The sequence below is a fragment of the Amblyomma americanum genome, chromosome 3 (genome assembly GCF_052857255.1).
Source record: "Amblyomma americanum isolate KBUSLIRL-KWMA chromosome 3, ASM5285725v1, whole genome shotgun sequence".
Taxonomy (NCBI): Eukaryota; Metazoa; Arthropoda; class Arachnida; order Ixodida; family Ixodidae; genus Amblyomma; species Amblyomma americanum.
Window position 1 is genome coordinate 209,087,566 of NC_135499.1, and position 20,752 is coordinate 209,108,317.

Here is a 20,752-nt window from a genome sequence, read left to right on the forward strand (position 1 = left end):
CAACACTGGATGTACTGTTTCCAGCGTCTTCTCCTTCATATATTGTACTGTCTTAATAGTGCACGTTCAGTTCAGTTCGTTGAAAAGAGGAATCGAGCACCACTTGGGAGGTCAAATAAGCACGACTGGGGAGGGTTAGTCCGACTGCCTGCTGACAGGGCCTCGTGGTCCACTCTCGTCTGGTCATGGCGCCCTCTTGAAACAATATTTCTTCCATGTCTAGAGAGGGCGGGGGATCCTGTTGGGCGAATCTCCCCAGAAAATCAAAATGCAAGTTTATCGTCAACAACAACACCAGACTCGGAACTACTCGTATGTTTGCTGTCTGTACAAGGTGTTTGGTATATGCTTGAAATTGCACCTTGTCTGCCGGTACTGCTGGATAGGGCAGGAGACCCTGTCAAGCTACGCTTTCAGCTCCTGCTTTATTGTGCGTTTGTTACCTGTTTAAGAATGAATAAGTTTCAAACTTCAAAAAATATATATATTTGTGCTGGTGCACTGCCATGGAGTTAAGCTTTTGACTTAAAGCTTGTGTGAATCCTCTAGTATACTTTTTTTTTTCAATGCACAGCGCTTTCACGGGAAGGAAATGACTGGCTCGACATTTTAATTCCTTCTCGTGAGCACAATGTTTTGCTTCATGGGAACAAGAAAGAGGCTCGAGCCCCCGCCGTTTAAGTTCACATCCGAGGGCTTCCCGGGTGCGCTACAGCTGAGCCTCTGCATGAGTCGCACGAGAATGTAGAACATGTCCACTTGCGCCAGCTTTTCCCCGGGACAGGTGCGTGGGCCCAAGCCGAAGGTGAGCTGGGGCCCCACATCCTGGCGCAGCTTTCCTGTGGAGGGGTCCAAGAAGCGTTCGGGCCGAAAGTCTTCTGGGGCGACCCAGAACTTGGCGTCATGGCTCACATCGTAGATATTGTACAATACTCCGGTGTCTTTCGGTACGACCAGCTCTCCTGTGCAAAAATTTTATGGGAGTGCCGATTAGACGTGGGAAGGCACGAATTTTAGGGCACACGTCTGCAGGCTTATTTGAAACTTTCTGCACCAGCTGGTACCAGAAATGAAGAGTTTTTTAAATGTTTCGTCAAGTGACGGTACTATAATCAGCAGATAGTGAATGTACTCGTAAGGACTAAAGCCGATGATACGAGTATGGCAAGCCTGTGAATGTTGATATTCTATCCTACAGTTTTAACCACCAACTAGTCCAAGTTTATTCATTAACGTATATAATATTAGTGAATACAACAAAATAAGTACAGAAGGAGGTCCCATAGTAACGACTTTTTGGAGGACCTCCTAGATGAAAAAATCGCGTACAATGGAAAGCAGTGTATCAAATAATTAGTATAAAAAAGAGCTTAAATGAAAGGAACGGTAAAAATAACATGTGTCAATAAAAAGAGAACAAAAAGTGTATACAGCGTCAACTAAGGCGAATAATACAGACAAAATGTTGATGGATCAGCATTTATGCCATTCATGCTGTGTCATCGTGCTTGTGTTCACTGCGCACATCGCTAAAACAGTGCCGGGTTTTTTACCTTCAGCTGGGCACAGTTGTTCCTGTCCTTGCTTTTGGCTAGCATTACAACATTGGACATAATAAACCAGCACTACAGGCTTACCAACTTTGGTGTCCGCAGACGTGTTGTGAGGGAAGCCAAGTGGTGTTATAGGACGGAAGCGAAGCGTTTCGAGCAGGCAGGCCACGGTGAAAGGAAGCTTGGCACGGTCTTTGTAAACGGGTGGTGCGCTTCCTAGAGAAGACGTGTGACTTTATTATCTCCTGAACGTTCTAAGTTCCCAACATGAGACGGAGCAGGAATTAGGACGTCGCTGGCATTACTTATAACACGAGTAAGTTATTGGACTGCATCTCCTTTCAAAGTTCACATTGTATGCATCCAACTGTGTTTCTCATCTCATGGTGTCTTCACGCCTTGACACGGTAGATATTTAATAAAAATGTTTTTTAGGAAAAAAAATGGCGCAGTGACCATCTCACTTTTCCGTGGACACCTCAACTGCATCTTGTCAGAAGGAAGGAACGAAAAAAGAGCATGAAAGAAAAAAAGAGTTGCCGTAGTGGAGGGCACCGGAATAATTTCAACCACCTGGGGATCTTTAACATGTAGTGACATGGCACAGCACTCGGGCGCCTTTTACAGTTGATGTTGAAGTTGCTGAAGTTGAAATTGACTTATTTATCACAAGGTAAAAAGAAATTTCTACTTGCGACGTACTTGGGAAAGTGGGAAAAAGCCACATGCATGTTGCTTGACTGGCCCACCTCCCAGCACCCAGCAGCGGGCACTTTGGCAGAGACAAGCAATACATACATGCATAAAGATATCACAACTACGATTCTAGCTTGCTAAACAATAAGGTGTATACACTACCTCATCATGTAACAAAACGAAGTAAAAAAAAGATTATTGAAATTTTCGAATACGAATATGAAGAAAAAATGGCTTCAAATATTGAATATCTGTTCAGTACAAAAAAAAATCAGAAAATGATAAACAAGCAAATGTTGCCGTTTTTTTTTCATTTTTCAATATAGTGTATGGTCTTTGCAACTAAAGTAAACAAAACTAGACTGCCTCAGTACCGTATAAAAAAAAAACCGATGTGCACAGAAATGTACACTACTTGGTTAGACAGTATAACAGTATCCAAACTGTAATGAGGTCATGCAAAGCAGAATTCATAATATGACAAGACTGGCAACAAAAAATAACATGATGACTAGTAAAATCTCGTTCATTCGGAGTTCAAGGGACCGAAAGAAATGCCCGGCTCATCCGAAGGCCTCGACTTATGAAATTCTCTGTCCCCCCCTCCCCACATTGAAAAAAAAAAAACCGCTGAAAATGCGAAGATACAGTAAGGCCTTATGAGGCGGCTTCATCGCGCTAACACCTGTAAGCCCGTGACGAGCTGCCCGTTTTGTAGTGCTGGAAGAACAACACAAATGCAAGTAAGGGGCCGGGCTCCCCACACTGGCGTCAGAACGGCGGAATGGTTTCTAAAAAGGAAAAAGAAATCACCTGCGACGCGCCGGTCGGCGTCCGAAAGCCGCGCGGAGCTGGGATTGGACTACCGGCGAATGCGCGGTCCGACAGTTGCAGTTGGCGCGGGGCAGCGGCGAAGCTCAGAAACAGAGACTACGCGACCAGGCTTTTTTTTTTTTTTACCTAGCGACAGGGGCCTTCCGATCGTTGTCACGCCTGCCGGTACGCCCACTAATGAGTTGCGCGGGTTACAATGCACCATGCAATAGGCGGGATTTTTACAGGATCGCTTGCCCTATGCGACAACTCCACGCGCGCCTTCAGGAGGCTCCCGCAAAATTCCGCAAGTAGGCTTTCCCGCATAGCGTAGCTTACAAAACGGGACGGCGGAGGTCACGCTCAGAGAGTTATGGAAGCGACAGGATGCATTCTTCGAATGTGGGCATTAAATATGTAACGTATTACGGGAGGATTAAAAGAAGCACGATTTCGCGTTGTGATTGTTCGAAGCGGACCGTCGGCCATCTTGTTCGCAGCACGTGTGACATGTGGGAAAGCCAACTTGCGGAATTTTGCACGAGGTCAAGTTTAGCGGCGTCGGAATGCGATCGGTCAGCGTGATAAACGACGGACAAGGAAGGGAATAGGACCTCTGTATTGTTTTCCAGCAATTTTTAACTCGATTCTCGGCGAATTTGCCCATATAATTGTGCTATTGCCACGGTCGCATTTATGAAAGTCTGCCCAGTATACGATCGCAGGCGAGTATTCGGGAATTTTCGAATGTCAATTTCTCGAATACGAATCGAATATCTAAAATATTCGATTCGTATTCGAAATTTCGAATATTTGCACACCCTTAACAAAAAAAAAACGAATGATCACAAGCTTTAGGTGCTTTAGAGATGCGCCAGATGTTCTTTGACGCATGTCAAAGTGCGTTACATATCCCACATATTACTAAAATTTGTGAGCCGACGTTGTACTTGCCGATATTTTCCTCGATTTCTTTCTGAATCTTCTCTTGGATTCTCGGCTCTTTGGCTAGCATTAAAAAGAGCCACTGGAGCTCTCCGGCCGAACTGTCGGTAGCAGCTGTAATGTAACAAAATGTAGAAACATTAAATCAGTCATAACTGTCAGAACTTCGAGGGACAGTGCACAAAATTACATCTTTCCGCCCGCTTTCTTTCACGGGAAATACTCAAGCTCGAACTCTAGATTTTACTCATATGAGCGTCACCGTATATACATGTTGATAGGCGCGTGGAGTGAATCTGTCGAGCGCTTTAAGTCAATAATTACTGCTAACGACTTTCATAAAGTATTCCGGCCTTTGTCACTGAATATGTTACGTCGAACAGCAAGACTCTGTAGGTTATGATAAAGTGAGTGGGGGTTACAAAACAGTCTGCGCTATCCATACTCGGTATTCTAATTGAAGCGTTTAAGTGATGTCAAGTTTTTGTGCTCCCTTGTTAGAAATCTTGCTGAAAAAGTGGGCACAATGTTATTTCTTTTGCAACAGTTTCGTGAAGCACTTTCCGAGTCTACAAGCTCCTGTGATATTCCGTGGAACAAGCTAATTTTATAAGAGGATAAAATTCTGGCAGTGGACCACAGAAAAGAGTCGACGGCGCACTTACCACCGAAGATGTTCTGAATGACTTGTATCATGTTGCCTTTGGTCAGGTACTGGGCGTCGTCTTTCTCCTCCTGGATGGCTTCTTCTCTAGCGGCAAGCATGGCGTGCGTGAAGTTCTGCGTCTTGCCTGAACGAAAAGGGGAGTCGGGCAACACTGCGTATACTGCAGGCAAAAAGCTTGTAAACCCTTTAAAGTAACCATTGAAACTAGTTTCAAACTATTAATGCGGCGAGTTGGGCGTGTTGGTACATAGTTTTCTGGAAGAGCAGCGCTGAACAGACGAGGACAGAGACGAGGCGACAAGGACGGGCGCTGAACTGACAACAAATTTTATTGAAGGGATTCACATTTATAAACGTAGTGCAGCTACCGTTCGCGCATGCTCAGGAAAGTCAGCTCTTTTGGTGAAAGGGCGATAGAGGCTGTGCTGACGCAGCCCTCTCCCAGGCTATATATCTGATTTGATTCAGCTATTTCTCTAGTCATACGTACACTGCTCTTTCTGATTATTTTGAAGGCTTCCTCGCAAGTCACTGTATCACTTGCCTAGATTGTACTCCTGCACTCGGTGACACCTCCATAATCAGAAAGAGCAGTGTACGTATGACTAGAGAAATAGCTGAATCAAATCAGATATATAGCCTGGGAGAGGGCTGCGTCAGCACAGCCTCTATCGCCCTTTCACCAAAAGAGCTGACTTTCCTGAGCATGCGCGAACGGTAGCTGCACTACGTTTATAAATGTGAATCCCTTCAATAAAATTTGTTGTCAGTTCAGCGCCCGTCCTTGTCGCCTCGTCTCTGTCCTCGTCTGTTCAGCGCTGCTTTTCCAGAAAAATTCAAACTATTACTCTGCAGATATACAAATATCCTGCGTTGCTCTTGGGGTCAGCAACTACAAGCTGCTTTCAGAGCCTGCACGCACTACCTACTTACACGGCCTGGCAACATACACATTGTTAATTTTTAGATATTTGCTCTTCTTTCATTACGGATTACCAGTGCACAAAATGTGGCAGTTTGTTTGTTTTGATGGGGTTAAGCAGTATACAAAGATGCAAACAACAGAAGTTGTTTTGGCAGTTTGCATCTGCGCAGCCGTGCTGCTTGTCGAAATATCGATACTAACTTATTACTGCTGGCAATTATATCTTCATGACCTGCTTGTTTGAGAGCCATAAATCCAGTTAGTTCTTTTCCATCGCTAAACGGCGACAGTTCTCAGTCTGTTTTCTGCAATTAGAGCTTCGTGATTTCCCGAAATCGCCCGCTGGCTTCCTGTCCTGCCGTGGGAAAAAGATTGGGGCACGTCGTCGTTTTCAGATTATGTCCACCTAAGTCTGCTCGAGAATTCCAGGGCAACATGCATGCTACCTTATCATATGCTCTGCATCGTTCAACAATACGTAATCGCTCACACACAGCCATATCTAATGAGATATGTTACATCTAGCGGATAGCACAGTGCACATGAAAAGGGAGCGCGCGGTCTTGGAACTGTCGCACTCCGTTGTTCAGCAGTACCTATACTCCGTTTCAAACATCATGTGCAACGCTGTCAAAGCTAGGGCTCTTGTTTACGCTGCCTGCATTCACGACCAAAAAGTAGTCCGTTATTTGTGGTGAGCGAAACATAGTAAATACTTTGCCTGTAGGCATACCACATGACACATTTGTCATGACCTTGATTAAATGCACTGTTATTGCTGATAACACGTTGTCGCTTTCTTGCGTCATAGACCATTCGGGCACAGAACAAGCGCGGAGTAACACGGCTCCCTTTATTTTCCCGTTCGGACTACTTACATACCTTTCACAGCGTTGCACCTGATGTATGAAACGGAGTATAGTAGGGGGCTGCATGTGGCACACTACATACCGCTTCACCACTTCCCATTTTCCCAGCAAACCTACGTACTGTGTAGGAATGATCTAGTCGAAGCCGTTTATACTTACAGCCTTTATAAAAATGTACAGTCGTCTGTGTTACTTCAGCGTCTTTCTGTGTGGGCTATTGTAGCGTAAGCCACACTGACCGAGGTTGAGCAGTTTCGCGTGGCTCCCGGAGAGCCGTGCTGCGCATGCGCGAGGAGCAGTGACGTCACACGGCGCACAGCTGGTGCGCCTCGCCGGTCTGCGCATCCTCCGGAAACCGCACCACGTGACTGGCACGTAGCCAACAGCGTGACGAACCACGTGACCAGCCACGGCACCGGCAGTTGCTCCGCACCACGTGACCGACCACTTGGCTAACGTGGTCGACCCCCCCCCCCCCCCCCCCCCCCGCGCACTCACTGAATAAAAAAACCCTCTGTCGAGGCTGGGAATCGAACCAGGACCTTTGGCGTTTGAGGTGTAGACGTTACCACTCCGTCACGACGGCTCAAGAGAGAGAGAGTGTTTATTGACTTGAAAGGCAGAGAGGTTGGCCTGAAAGATATCTGGCCTGCTACTCTGCACTGGGGAACGGGAAGAGAAGAAAAAAAGAGGGTCACGATGGGGGGTGATGATGATGGGAGGGAGGCAGATGAAAAAATATATAAAAAATGCACACTTTCTGACATTACAGACCCGAGGCAAGGTCCGTGTCGCTTAAAAAGCGTGAGAGCGCTCGCGTTGCCTGTACAGTTTTCAAACTAACTGGCCAAGCGCCGAGGATCAAATCCTCCGAGAGGGGCCTTGTGTCCATAGACCTCAAAACAGATGCAAGTGTAAGTCTTTCACGTGTATATGCTGGACACACCGCTAAAACATGTTCTATAGTCTCTTGCACGCCACATGTGGTACAGTCCGGGGAGTCCGCTTGTCCTATTAACTGCAATACTTGACGGCTCAAAATTTAACCGTGAATAAAGGCGCGTGTAGTGAATGCGCGCCTTTCATATATTAACTCTTCCGAACCAGATGTCGCCGCGCTTACGCTACGTATATCCTGGCCTAGCAGGGCTAGGCCATCATCAATTTTTGTGCATCCTCATCACTCCAAAGGTCTCGAAGGAGAGATGAACTCTCGTCGTACGCATCCCTCTAGAGAGATCATTACGCGGCTCAGAAGGCAGCCCTTGGGGCTATATATTTACGACAAAGGCTGCACCTAACGATTTGCGCCAGCTTCTATTTCAGACAGGCTTTGTATTGTGGGAACTGAGGCTGGGGGTCTTAATTGACCCCGCTAAAAAAGTACACTCAGCAGCACAAGTTTACGGGGAACGCGATCGCTGAAAAATGCTGTCTTTGTTTCAAGTTGGCGCACAGCCCGAAAATAACTGGCACTCTGCCGCGTTCCTGCACTAAAGCTTAGGCTGGACATTTTGATTTCATGTTACATGTGATAGCTGGGAGGAAATTAACCTTTAGCGCCACTCATTTTCCCCATAAACTTTTGACGCTGGTTGTACCTGCATGTGGCTACCGGTAGACACGGAGCAGAACGGATCCTCTGCCGCATGGTCTGTCCAGTTTTCGCATGTGGTACTGTGTTCATGCCAAATGTGTCTCTATTGCGATTGCATTGGAATGCAAGTGTCAATTAACGAAGATACGACCTCAATTAATGCTGACATTTAGGCTAGGTGAAATGTTCCTTAGGTCAAATATTCAATAACACCAATGAATAAACTCTGAAGCTTAGCATTCTTTCTGTCTCAGCACAAAGCACAGCAACTTCGCTTAGTAAAATATTCACGACATGAACATTATTGCCCCCGTGTCGCAGTGACGTTTTTCCGTGGAACCTCTAATTGATTTCTGTCTTTGTATTCAGTCTCAGTGACAGTGAGCATACCTGGCACGTAGGTGGCTTCAGCCTTGGTGAACAGCCCTTCAACGATATTTCGGAACTCGCCGAACATGCTTCTCATTTTCTTCTCCCTGCTGCGGTACAGAATGGCCAGCCAGGGTGCGATGTCGCTCGGAAGACCATTGGGCGCAACCTCAAGGAACTCGTGGTCGATCTCTTCCAGACGCCGAATATTCTTGTCCTCGCCGTCCAGGCTGCGTGAGGGTAAATACAAGTTCAAATACGAAAGTAAATAAATATAGTTCACACAAATGCCAGAAACGAATCGTACATCAAGGGACCACATGTGGTCAGCAGTTTGCGGTTTAAAAAAATTGTGTCTCCAATCCACGCTGTGAAGGTGGTTGGACAGCGAAGCTGTAAAACACCTAATTACCCATTGCGACGTCACTTGAAAATTCACTCACGTGGCTGTACAAAGAGTGAAACCAGAGGCAAGTGAAACGTACTTATATTATTACCCTTTATTTCTTCACAGCGACATTCACGATTGCTTTATGATCAGTATGATATACACTGAGATTTTCAGTTCTAACTGTAGAGATATTCTTTGCTAAGGTTAAATCAGTGCATGAACCATGAATGATGGTTGGTTGAGCATGAAACATGAATGGTTGGTTGGTTGAGGTGAAACGGTGTTCCCATTGTTCACACACGCCTTATCGTCCATCATGTAGTTTTGATGTTTGTGTTGTGTTTTTTCGTAATGAAAACGAGTACTGAACTGTATGCTGTATGCCTGATTTCAAAGGAGATTTACCCTTTATATATGTTCTAATTTTCTAAAGTTTTATTTTTATTTTATGTATTTTATTTTCATGTACTTTTTATTTTTATTTATAATTTAAATTTTTAACATATTTCTGTTGTTAATTAAAAATACATTACGACTGCTTTATCCTCAGTATGATAAACGATTTTTGTGCTGTTGGGTAATTTTCTATTTGGAGTAGCATTCAATTTTTATCCTGGCGATTTTTGCTGACGACGCCGACAACACGTAAATTTCCTTGGACAGTAGAGGTATACAGCTTCGCTGTAAAAGAATTGTGGGAGGCACTGAAAGTGCAACTAAATAAGTTTTAGATTTCGATGAGTTTAAGCGAGGCGAATGAGTGAAACTTGCCGGTAAAGCATGCGATTTTTTTTTTTTGCGCTAGCAGTTGAAATGATAACGTAATTGCCGACTAAAGCGGCGTCGGTGTTCAGGCTTCTCTGGAGTGCACAGAAACAGCCAGAGGCCGCTGTGATGACGTCACGTACAGCGGAGCTAAGTTTCCACCGAAGAAGCGGTTGTTTCAAGGAAGAAAACGAATGCCATCGAAGGTGGAGCTCGCGGAGCATTGTTTCACGGCATCGGAAGACACACGGCAGCATGCAGACGAAGGCAGCGGACATCTGAAATTTCGGCAACAATGACGTCACCATGAGTTTCTCCGCACTATTCCAACGCAGTGAGAAGAAGCCTGAACACAGACACGCTTTTAATCGGTGATTACATCGCCATTTGAAATGCTAGCGTAAAACTACTTTGCACGGTTTACCAAGAGGCTTCGTAGATTCCAATTCTTGAATAACCTCAAATTCAAAAAAAAAATTAAAAAATAAATGCACCTTCCCTTTAAGTTTCGCCTAAGGGTATGATGCGATAGCTTTAGTGGGTTAACGCCCATATATGTGTAATTTGTCATTCTCTACATTCTTAGATTCATGGGTCACGTGACCTAGGTTCCCCACCTAGGTTGCTTCTCCGGGGGGGGGGGGGGGGGGGTGCTCTCCGGTGCTCAGACGATACTCTAAGACACGCGATCTCGAACCAGGCGCTGCCGCTAGACGTCGCTCTGCGCGGTGCGGAGCGCAGACGGCACGGAGTTCTAGCGCTCTAGACAAGTCTGTGGACCACTGTACGTACTATCTTCAAATTCTCCGTGCGTTTCCATCATCCTGCTTCTGCTGCTTCTTCGTGCAGCAGCGCCTTCCCGCATGGACCAAACTTCAACCGCATAACAATGACTTTGGTCAAAAAGATCTAGAAGCTTATTCAGACAGCGCAGATTGCAGTTAATTATTTTACTTCGCACTGAGTCTGGCCATCCGGAATGCCACCAGAGATACAAAGGTTGCCTCCGTGAATTCATTTTCTAAATGTTATATACATTTCCAGCATTACGCGAGGAGTATTTTGTGCAGCATGAAGCGTATGTTATTCGCCGGTGCCCCATTAGACAGTGGACATGTTAATTAGTTTATTTGGGCGCACAGTGGTGGTATGAAGCAATGAATACGTGCGCAATGGGTTATCATTAGACTGAAAGAAGGCGACGTAAAAGTGGGGCTCCGAACACGAACCGTACGTATAAAAAAATGAGCGTAGTGCGGCAAACTGGGCATGATTTCACAGACATTCATACAGTTTTGTAGAAATTATAACCATTTACAGGCACCAGGCTGCACGTTACAGCAGTATCGCCTTTCTAACCTTGTCCCGTAGACAGACACCCCTATGACGTTGTAGAGCATGTAGATAAAAGGCTTTCTCGAGTCGACTAGCTGCGGTCCATGTGGCAAGGAGTCCACGTAGGCGTCAACCACGTTTGCGCAGAGTTTTTCCAGGGACTCGCTGATGGCGTACTTTCTGCAATCGTTGGAATCGTGGGCAATTATTATGAATTTGCATCCGTAAAAAGGAAGTAATATCTACGAGTCGTGACTGTCCTGGAAGGGAATCATGCAGCCAGATTTCAATGAAAAAGATGCTTGGTTTTGCCACACACACGCGCACACGGACACACATGCACATGGACACGAACGCACACGCACGCACGCACGCACGCACGCACGCATATGTGTCCTTTCTAATTTGTCTCGTCACCGACGGATTCATACAGATTACTACATGAGGTGCAGCGTGAACTTCACTTTATTTGCTTACTGAAGGAGTGGCATTTCACCGCCGAATTTCACAAAAGTTTTTGTCGCTACCTGTTCCACACCGGTTGAACGTTTGAAAAACCATGTTTTATAGCTACATTATGAGCGATGGCGGCGTGACGTCACCTTGCTAATATACATGTCGCGCTAAATTCTTGTCTGGGAGGCTGAGGTATAATATGTCTACGCCCAGCCAGCTGCTAGCCGTGCAAGCTATGCATTTAGCGCAGCGCAGTAGCAGTTAAAGCACAAGAAGCTCAACGGAAGCGCCCTTGTTCTGATTATTCAAATAAAAAAAAAGATGATAAACTTAGACACATATATACAATTTATCTATTAACTTAACGTGCGTAGACGAGGTAAACATGTGCCTCTACTGCACCGCGCGAGACAAAATATAAAGCAGTAGCATCCTGTCAAGGAGTACTCGCCTGACGGCGAGGAGAGCGAGCTTGCGAAGTGCCTTCCATCGAGGGTTGTAGTCTTCGAAGAAAATGTCATGGTTTCCTTGAAGTTGCAATTCGCCTGGAAAGTGAAGCCGGGAATGTCCGCTCTATATGAGCGGGAAGTAGAACCTGAGACTTTTCTTTACTGGTCGCCCAAATGGGCACAGATGAATCGTCTTTAAGTACTTCATGAGGAAAGATACGCATAATGAAAAAAAAAAACTAAAACGCATGAGATGTGATGACGACAGTTGTGAGCTCGTTCTGAAGTGGTTGCATAGATGATCGTCGCGTTAATCTGGTGCCCATGCTATGAACTGGGAGTTTATGTGTAGTTATTTATCTTGGACTGCTATTCAAAAAGAGCGGGAAGTAGAACCTGAGACTTTTCTTTACTGGTCGCCCAAATGGGCACAGATGAATCGTCTTTAAGTACTTCATGAGGAAAGATACGCATAATGAAAAAAAAAAACTAAAACGCATGAGATGTGATGACGACAGTTGTGAGCTCGTTCTGAAGTGGTTGCATAGATGATCGTCGCGTTAATCTGGTGCCCATGCTATGAACTGGGAGTTTATGTGTAGTTATTTATCTTGGACTGCTATTCAAAAAGAGCGGGAAGTAGAACCTGAGACTTTTCTTTACTGGTCGCCCAAATGGGCACAGATGAATCGTCTTTAAGTACTTCATGAGGAAAGATACGCATAATGAAAAAAAAAAAACTAAAACGCATGAGATGTGATGACGACAGTTGTGAGCTCGTTCTGAAGTGGTTGCATAGATGATCGTCGCGTTAATCTGGTGCCCATGCTATGAACTGGGAGTTTATGTGTAGTTATTTATCTTGGACTGCTATTCAAAAAGAGCGGGAAGTAGAACCTGAGACTTTTCTTTACTGGTCGCCCAAATGGGCACAGATGAATCGTCTTTAAGTACTTCATGAGGAAAGATACGCATAATGAAAAAAAAAAAAACTAAAACGCATGAGATGTGATGACGACAGTTGTGAGCTCGTTCTGAAGTGGTTGCATAGATGATCGTCGCGTTAATCTGGTGCCCATGCTATGAACTGGGAGTTTATGTGTAGTTATTTATCTTGGACTGCTATTCAAAAAGAATCAAGTATAGAAAACCAAGAGCTGAGTGACCTGTGTAAATACGTAAATACAGCTGCATAACTCTGCATTTTCGTATATGGGTTTAAAAAGGAAAATAGGTAGTATTTCTGGAGAAAGTGAAGCAATTTACACGCATATACACAACACGATGAATTTAATGACATTGTATCTGGACAATGATCAATAAACCCTTCCAGCTAATAGGTGCGCACACCACTGCTAAAATTATACTGACATAAGCTCACGTTAGGAACTTTTGACGCTGCTCTCTTGTTGGCACGGGTTGTCCCGATGGCCAAGTCTTTTTATCTTTATCGGTTTTAAAGGGACACAGATGACAAACAGAAGTTGGCTAAACATGTATGGGTTAAACTCTGATCTGATAAGCGTGAGTGTCATGCAGCAGCATTGGAAGGTTTAATGCCTCAACGATGCGAAAATGCTGCTTCCGCTGAGGTATTTTTGTGTTTCTAAGTTGAGCCTGTAGCTGCCGGTCGGGGTCAGAGGGTTCAGGAAGCGATTAAAGAGGAAATTGAAAGTGTAAGATATATGACAAAAGCAGACAATGCTTATATGTACTCTCTTTGAGTTTCCTGACTTACAGTAAGCATGTAAAATTATTCGTTTTTTTATTTTGTAGACATTCTTGCACTAGATGACTTCACATTGAATTTTTGCATCAGTGGGCTTCAGCGGAGTGAAAACCTGCAGAATTTTTTTCTTAAAATTTTACACTCATCAGTACTGAAACGTAAAAATAGCTTGAAGAAAAATTTTACCTCATCTAGAATCACGCTGTTTTCACAACGCCATGCCCAGTAGCTGAGCAGTCAACGAATTTGGTTTTATTTAGAAAGGCTGATAACATCATTAGCCACTGAATCGATAAAAACGTCATTCTGTTTACATAACAGAGCGAAAACGAATGCACCTACTTGTGCGAGACGCCGATACAGCCTCCACAAAACTTTATCAATTACGCGTTTCTTTTCTTGACGTTTCTTTCTTATAGTAGATGTGAATGCATACATGGGGGGGGGGGGGGGGGGTGTAGATGCTTACGAGTGAGAATGCAAGTTCACATACTCTGTCATTAATGTTGGACGCTCACCCAGCTTAGTCGGGAAGCGTCCGGCGAACTCGTGTCTCCGCTCGAGGAGCGCCTCTCGTATGACGCTGTGGCTGTTGAGGATCACCATGGGCTTCTCGGCCATCCACAGCGTGAAGACGTCGCCATATGTCTTGGCCCACTCGGTTGCTTTATAGTGCAGGTCACTGATATTGCGAAGCGCTGTGGTATTGGTGTGCAGGGTCGACGTTCGTGACGACGAGCATAGAAGAAATGTCATGTACAGAGGTTACTTCACATTCTTATAAAACAATAATTGCACATCATCATTAAGTATTTAAGGCGTGCTTTTACATTTGCGCCGACAGTACGCTGCCCAGACTCAGAGGTGTACTACAAGAATTTTTGAAATTTTTATGAAATGTTTTGAAAATTTGGGGATCATTATGGATCGATGAAAATAATTAGCAGTGCATACTCGAGCCATTGGGAGCTTTAGAGAGCGTGAGGTATTTGTTTATAGCTCTGCCATGCTAAATATTCGTTCTGCATATTATAGCTCGGCGCGACTAAAACCTGTGTTCTCAGCAGGTTTAGCTTCAGTAACCAGCCACGCCTGCTCAAGTGCAGCACATCTTTGGGGCTCTCTACTTCGCAGTCCAATTAAAGAGAAACTGTCACCATTGCAAGATGCTTTACGTAGTTCCTGCGCCGTCATACAGCTCAGCAGTGACCTTTCAAAAACGTTAGTTTGTAATATAAGCGTCCAGAATAGACACTAAATCGAAATTAGGCAAAGTATCAAACTATGTGGAGCAAGACAGATACTTCAATAGCGCGCTCAGTCTACGACTTTTTACAGCGCCGAAGGTCTACAGCTTGAATCGTTCTGTTTTCTTCACAAGGTGCCTTCGTGAAGGTCTCGTTGCAAAGATTACAGAAATGCCTCTGATCAATACATCTGTCAAGCTCCTATAGCAGTCTTGGATGCCATTTTTTGGCGGCGATGGTCTTCTCTGTTTGTGATGATTTACACAGCGGCTCTTCTACTTAGGGCGCTTTAAAAACTCATACTTTACCATGTTGGTCTCAATCTTCTATTTGCACCGCATGAAAAGCAATCACTGATTAGACGGTGTTACAATAACTAAAAAAAAAACTATTACAGCTGTGGTTCGGTGAAGCACATAGCATTTATATATTTGTCTTTCCGGTGCGCATGCAGTCTGTTGCCAAATCGTTCATTTTGTTTCGCGTATAGGAACACAGTTATCTTTGTAACCGAATTCTGCGGCAGATTGGAACTTCCGAGGTGAATCTGCCCGTCTTGGGAGAAACACGAAGTAACGTTTTGGGAAGTGCATACAGGGTGTTTCAGCGAGCACTTTCATATCTTGGTTTATACAGACACAAATATTTTCATACTCTCAGCCATGGTGGACGTCAGTTATATAAAACATCCCACTGTATATAGCGAATAATTCACAGTGGCGGCCTAGTCGTTTGAGCATCCGCCTCGCACGCGGGAGGTGCGAGGTTCGATCCCCAATGTCGCCGGTTACCCACATGTGATACAATGGGTGCATGTCCCCCCCCCCCCCCCCCCCCCCCCCCCCCTGCCTGGTGCTCGGCTTCTTTAGGGTGAAATGATTGGGAAAAGGTTCTTTGACCCTAACTTGAGCAGAATAAAAACTTTGTGCAAGGCGTTCTTTGGCCACAGATGCCCTTGCGCCATAAAAATGAATATAATTATCATCAGGTTTAGTAAATAACTTCCTAATTTAATTTTAATGATGGTCAGACACAATGGCGAGTTCGTAGCAACGGAAAGGACGATACTGTATCAGTATTTGAAACGAAGGAAAAATTCCCTAAACCCCTTCAGCGCGAAGAAATCCGGTGCCTTTTTCCGCACAAAACCGAAACTAATCTTGTGAGCTTCGGAGGAAGCTCAGTACAAACGGAACTTTCGAAACTTCTGCTGGTGACGTGTTGCAATCACTGCGGCACTGTATCCTAACTGCCTGCTCAATTGTTCCATGGCATGTAGTTTCTTCCTCGTGCTCAAAAATAACTGCCGCGTAGACGGCCAGGGCTTACATTTACTTGAACCAAGCGATGAATCAAACTAAAGCGCATGTCGTGGTACTGTAGATCAGACAGCGCCGCAGGCACTGCAACTTCCTGAGCGCCTTATGAACTCACTCCCATTTTTGTTGGGTCGAAAGCGCCGCATTTCTTCTCGTTACAGGGCTTTAAGGAATGACTTTTGCTTCTTTTCAAAAACTGGTTTGGCATCGTAATTTTGCCCCGCCGCGGTGGCTCAGTGGTTAGGGCGCTCGGCTCCGGATTTCCCGGGTTCGAACCCGACCGCGGCGGCTGCGTTTTTATGGGTCGAAATTATTCCGGAGCCCTCCACTACGGCACCTCTTTCTTCATTTCTTCTTTCGCTCCCTTCTTTATCCCTTGCCTTACGGCGCGGTTCAGGAGTCCGCCGAGATCTGAGACAGATACCGCGCCATTTCCATTCCCCCAAAACCAGTTATTATTATTATTATTATCATCGTTTTCGGAGCTTTGAACTAAACATTAGCACTAACCACTAGACTGCTAAATCAAAAGTTACTTTTTGTTTTTGCAAATTAGCGACCTAATTCGCATGATTTTCAAATATTTGACGTCCGCCGCGACTGACAGTTAGGAAAAGTTTTTTATTTCTATTTTGAAGTCTGTAAATTTAGGAATTTTTAGAGAGAGAGAGAGAGAGAGAGAGAGAGAGAGAGAGAGAGAGAGAGAGAGAGATGAGCGGAAAGGCAGCGAGGGTACTAGGCTACGTCGAATATGCTACCCTACCCGTGGGAAGTAGAACGGAGGGCGAGATAAAAACCGAAGAGAGGAAAGGAGGTCACTTTTACTCGTGTCCGTAGGAATTTATGAAAGGGTTCGCTGAACCACCCGGCATATCTGCGTTGCTGAGCCAGACATAATTACTTAGCAGGTTCCCAACAAGCGGCAGCGGGAACGGTCCTCTGGGTACTTGGAGACCTTGTGGTAGAAACGGCCCACCAGGTACGTCACGGCGAAGACCAGCGCCGTGGTGATCCATCGCCAGTTCCACAGGAAAAAGGTGACACTTTCGAAGAGAACGCTCATGGCTGCATGCGTCTGCGAAGGGGTGAAGGTATATTCAGAGAAGACCGAACAGTGAAGGGGGGAGACAGTGCGGCTTCAGCGCCGACAACTGGGAGTAAAGCAGCAGGTCCTCCTTATTGTGGCGATAGCTACATTACGGTAGCATTTCGAGCCTTCAGCGTGGCGGCGCCGCCACGCTGTCACGTGGTTGGTCACGTGGTGCAGAGCAGCTTCCGGCGGCGCGGCGCAGTGGCTGATCACGTGGTTGGTCACCTGACCAAGTTCCACTCGGCCAGCTGTAGCTATATCGTCACTCCAGGTTTAACCGGAGCTAAACCACCGCCAATTTTTCTTTTTACTGACGTCTGAAGATCGGCGATGGGGGAGAAATGCCGGATGCAAGTGTTTTGTTCGCTTGTTCAGAGCAGTGTGGAAGCTGTTGCTGTTGCGGGAGCTAGTGCTATTTCGACAGCAACAGCTTCCACACTGCTCTGAACAAGCGAACAAGACACTTGCGCCCGACTGTTGCGGGAGCTAGTGCTTTTGTAACAGCGCTTGCTGTTGCAAGCCTTCTGCTCCACCTCCTTTCCCTCCTCCTACCAATTCTGTCAGCTGACCTCGCAGCCCGAATTGCCCACGACGGGGCGGTGACCGACAGCTACTGCCACATTGAAATGGTGGTCGCTGGGAGGAGCTTAGCTTTAATTCCGATCACTTTTTCTGGAATATACAAGGTCCGGGCCGCTCAAACTTTGAAAATAGAATAAGGACTTCCTATATTATTTAGTGGAATACAAAAGTGCTTATGTTGAAAAACCATGTGACGGCCGCTTGAAGTGTATAACACTCTGGTGCAAACTGCATACGTGGAAAAGTGGAAAATTAGAAAATTGGTTTTTGAGGAAAGGAAGCAGCGCACTAACTGTCCCACATATCTCTGTGGACACCAGAACCGCGCTATAATGGAACGGATAAAAGCGGGAGTGAAAGAAGAAAGGAAAAAAGAAATGCCGTAGTGGAGGGCTCCGGAATAATTTTGACTACCCGGGGATCGTGCACTGATATCGCAAAGGACACGGGCGCCTTTTGAGTTTCGCCTCCGTGGGCCTGGCACTGTTTGAAATTAGCAACGCCATAGGGCTCGGCTATGCTCTCGGCGCTGTGACGCTATGGTTCTGTGTTAGGCTTGCCGCTGGCTGCTGACTAGCCGGTAACGGTACAACCGCTGACTAATCGGTACAATTTACCATGTACAGGACATGCGCTACAGGCTTCATTAAGCAGATACAACGCGCAGGAATTGAAGGTGTGCACCAACTGTTCACTAGCGATGACCAGGACAGCCGTCTATAAGTGCCGAAGCGCTACAACTGCACGCTAGTTCGCAGAGAGCGCTGGAATACGGGTCGACATACTCTTTCTATATTCCGGTATTTTATTCCGACCTTCCAAACTTGAAAAGAGGCGGGAGACAAGCCTCAAACCGCTAATTCCCGTTTCGACAGGAGGACTTGTCTTCTTTGTGATTAAATGAAAATTGAAGATTGGTTTTGACCAAAGAAAAATGACGCAGTAAGTGTCCCACATATCTCGCCGGACACCTTAACCGCGCCGCAAGGGGGGGGGGGGAGGTATTAAGGAGGAATTTCGACCACCTGGGGATTTGGTGCGTCTACTTTTCCGAGCCGCGGACACATCGACTCAGGCGGAATACCTCACACCTACGCTGCCGCAAGATATCCTCGACAGAAAAAGACACATCAGGCAGACAATGGCGCCACCCCACCCTAAACTCACACGCTGGCAATCCTTGGACTAGAGACGCCTACAAACCAACGCATATCCCAACATATACACACACTCAGCAAAATACACCCGTCCAAATACGATGACTGCTGTCCTTGGTGCGGCGACACGCCAACCCTCAAACACATCACTTGGCATTGCAAACAAAGACCAGTAGAGGGAAACTCACCCCTCGTCACACGCAACGAACTTGAAAGGTCGTGGGTGGCGCGACTCGCTTGGCAGGACCTGGGAAGCCAGCAGGCAACCTTGGACCAAGCCCAGCGAGCCGCCAGAGCCAGTGGGGCCCTGGAATAGGGGCTTCACCCGCAAGAACCTCAGTCTGCTATTTCAATAAAATGTTCATTCCTCCTCCTCCTACACCTGGGGATCTTTAACGAGCACTGACATCGTGCACAGCACACGGGCGCCTTAGCGTTTCGCCTCCATTGAAACGCGGCCGCCGCGGTCGTCTTCGAACCCAGATACTCCGTTGTGAGGAACAGAAATCCCCCCCCCCCTTTTTTTTTTCAAGTTTTTGCTGTCCTGAGTTCCGTTCTTTCGGCTCTCCGTCTACCGTATACCGACATTCAGCATCAAAGTGTGCTGCCTCTTTCTTGAACTGCATTATTTGAGCGAATTCAACAATATGCTTTTCGGTCGAAGGGGTGTATTCAGCGGTATCTTCTTTTGGTGCTAGTGTCAGGAATTGGACCACTTCTTGCATGTAGGAACAAAAAAAAATCAAACAAAAAGGCGATGTTTAGGGGCGGTAAATGCAACGAAACTGACGGAAAAGGAGGCAAGTTGCTGCAGCCGCTTACCTGTGGACAGCTTTTCTGCCGAGTGAACAAAATCTGAAAAAAAAAGAAAGCCTATCCTGCGTTGCCGCGAACAGAGGAGTTCGCAATAAAACGGATATATCGGCTTGCGCAGATAGACCATGTTCCGAGACCCATTGTTTCCTCGTCTGTCTTTTCTGCGAAGAACGATAGAGCTCGGCGTCTACTTATCGCAGCGGCGCACTTCTGGCACTTTCACAGTCACGAGTTTCGCAACTCTCATTGTATGGTCTTTTCCTCAATTACCTCTTCTATTATGACTTCATAGCAAATCTTCATGGGATTTAAAAAAGAGAAACATTTCGCGATGGCTGATGTAAACCAATTATTGACCATCGATCATAACCGCGCCTCCTCATAGACTTTTTCGCAGCAGCTCTTACCAAGCAGAATGGGTCAGTATTGAGGCTGCTCGATTAAAACGCACACATCAAGAATAAAGAGCAGGTTTGAACATGAGTCTATTCGATCTTCAGTTCTAATTGGGTGCGCTCCTAACGTGCCTTTATTTATATTTGCGTCTATTTTCTGTTCTCATTGTCCCCCACTATATCTCTGTTTTAACGCTAAAACGTTAAAGGCTTCGTTCTTCACGAAATTTGATGTCGGCTTTGTGAGCGAAAAATCACGGGCATGTCTCTGACAGGTGGTCCCCAGAGAGCAACATAGGAGGCAGGTGGGCAACCTAGATCACGTGACCTCGCGGCATGATCACAACCTACTCACCGGACGATGAGCAAACTGACCACCGTGGCAGGTGGCAGTTAAATTAATGGCTGGTATCGAGAGGTTGCTCGCGAATAGCAACCTCGGTCGCACACGCTCCACCTGTGACAGCATATGCCACCGTCAGTAGTGGTATGACGACTCCCAGGGATCTATGAATATAAAGTCGATAATGATCCATTCCGCATATATGGGAATTAATCCATTAATGATATTGCGCAATAATACGAGG

The 20,752-nt window shown here is 45.9% G+C and overlaps 1 protein-coding gene across 1 annotated transcript; it reads right to left on the reverse strand.

Moving 5' to 3' along the window:
• Window positions 1–577: 577 nt before the first annotated feature.
• Window positions 578–19,907, reverse strand: LOC144125975 (steroid 17-alpha-hydroxylase/17,20 lyase-like). Its single transcript, XM_077659824.1, is given in 11 exon segments — window positions 578–962; window positions 1,638–1,765; window positions 4,013–4,121; window positions 4,673–4,798; window positions 8,456–8,664; window positions 10,950–11,105; window positions 11,833–11,926; window positions 14,078–14,257; window positions 17,027–17,065; window positions 17,068–17,200; window positions 19,777–19,907. Coding segments are annotated over 10 exon segments (1,515 nt in total). The 5' UTR covers window positions 17,189–17,200; window positions 19,777–19,907; the 3' UTR covers window positions 578–609.
• Window positions 19,908–20,752: the final 845 nt, after the last annotated feature.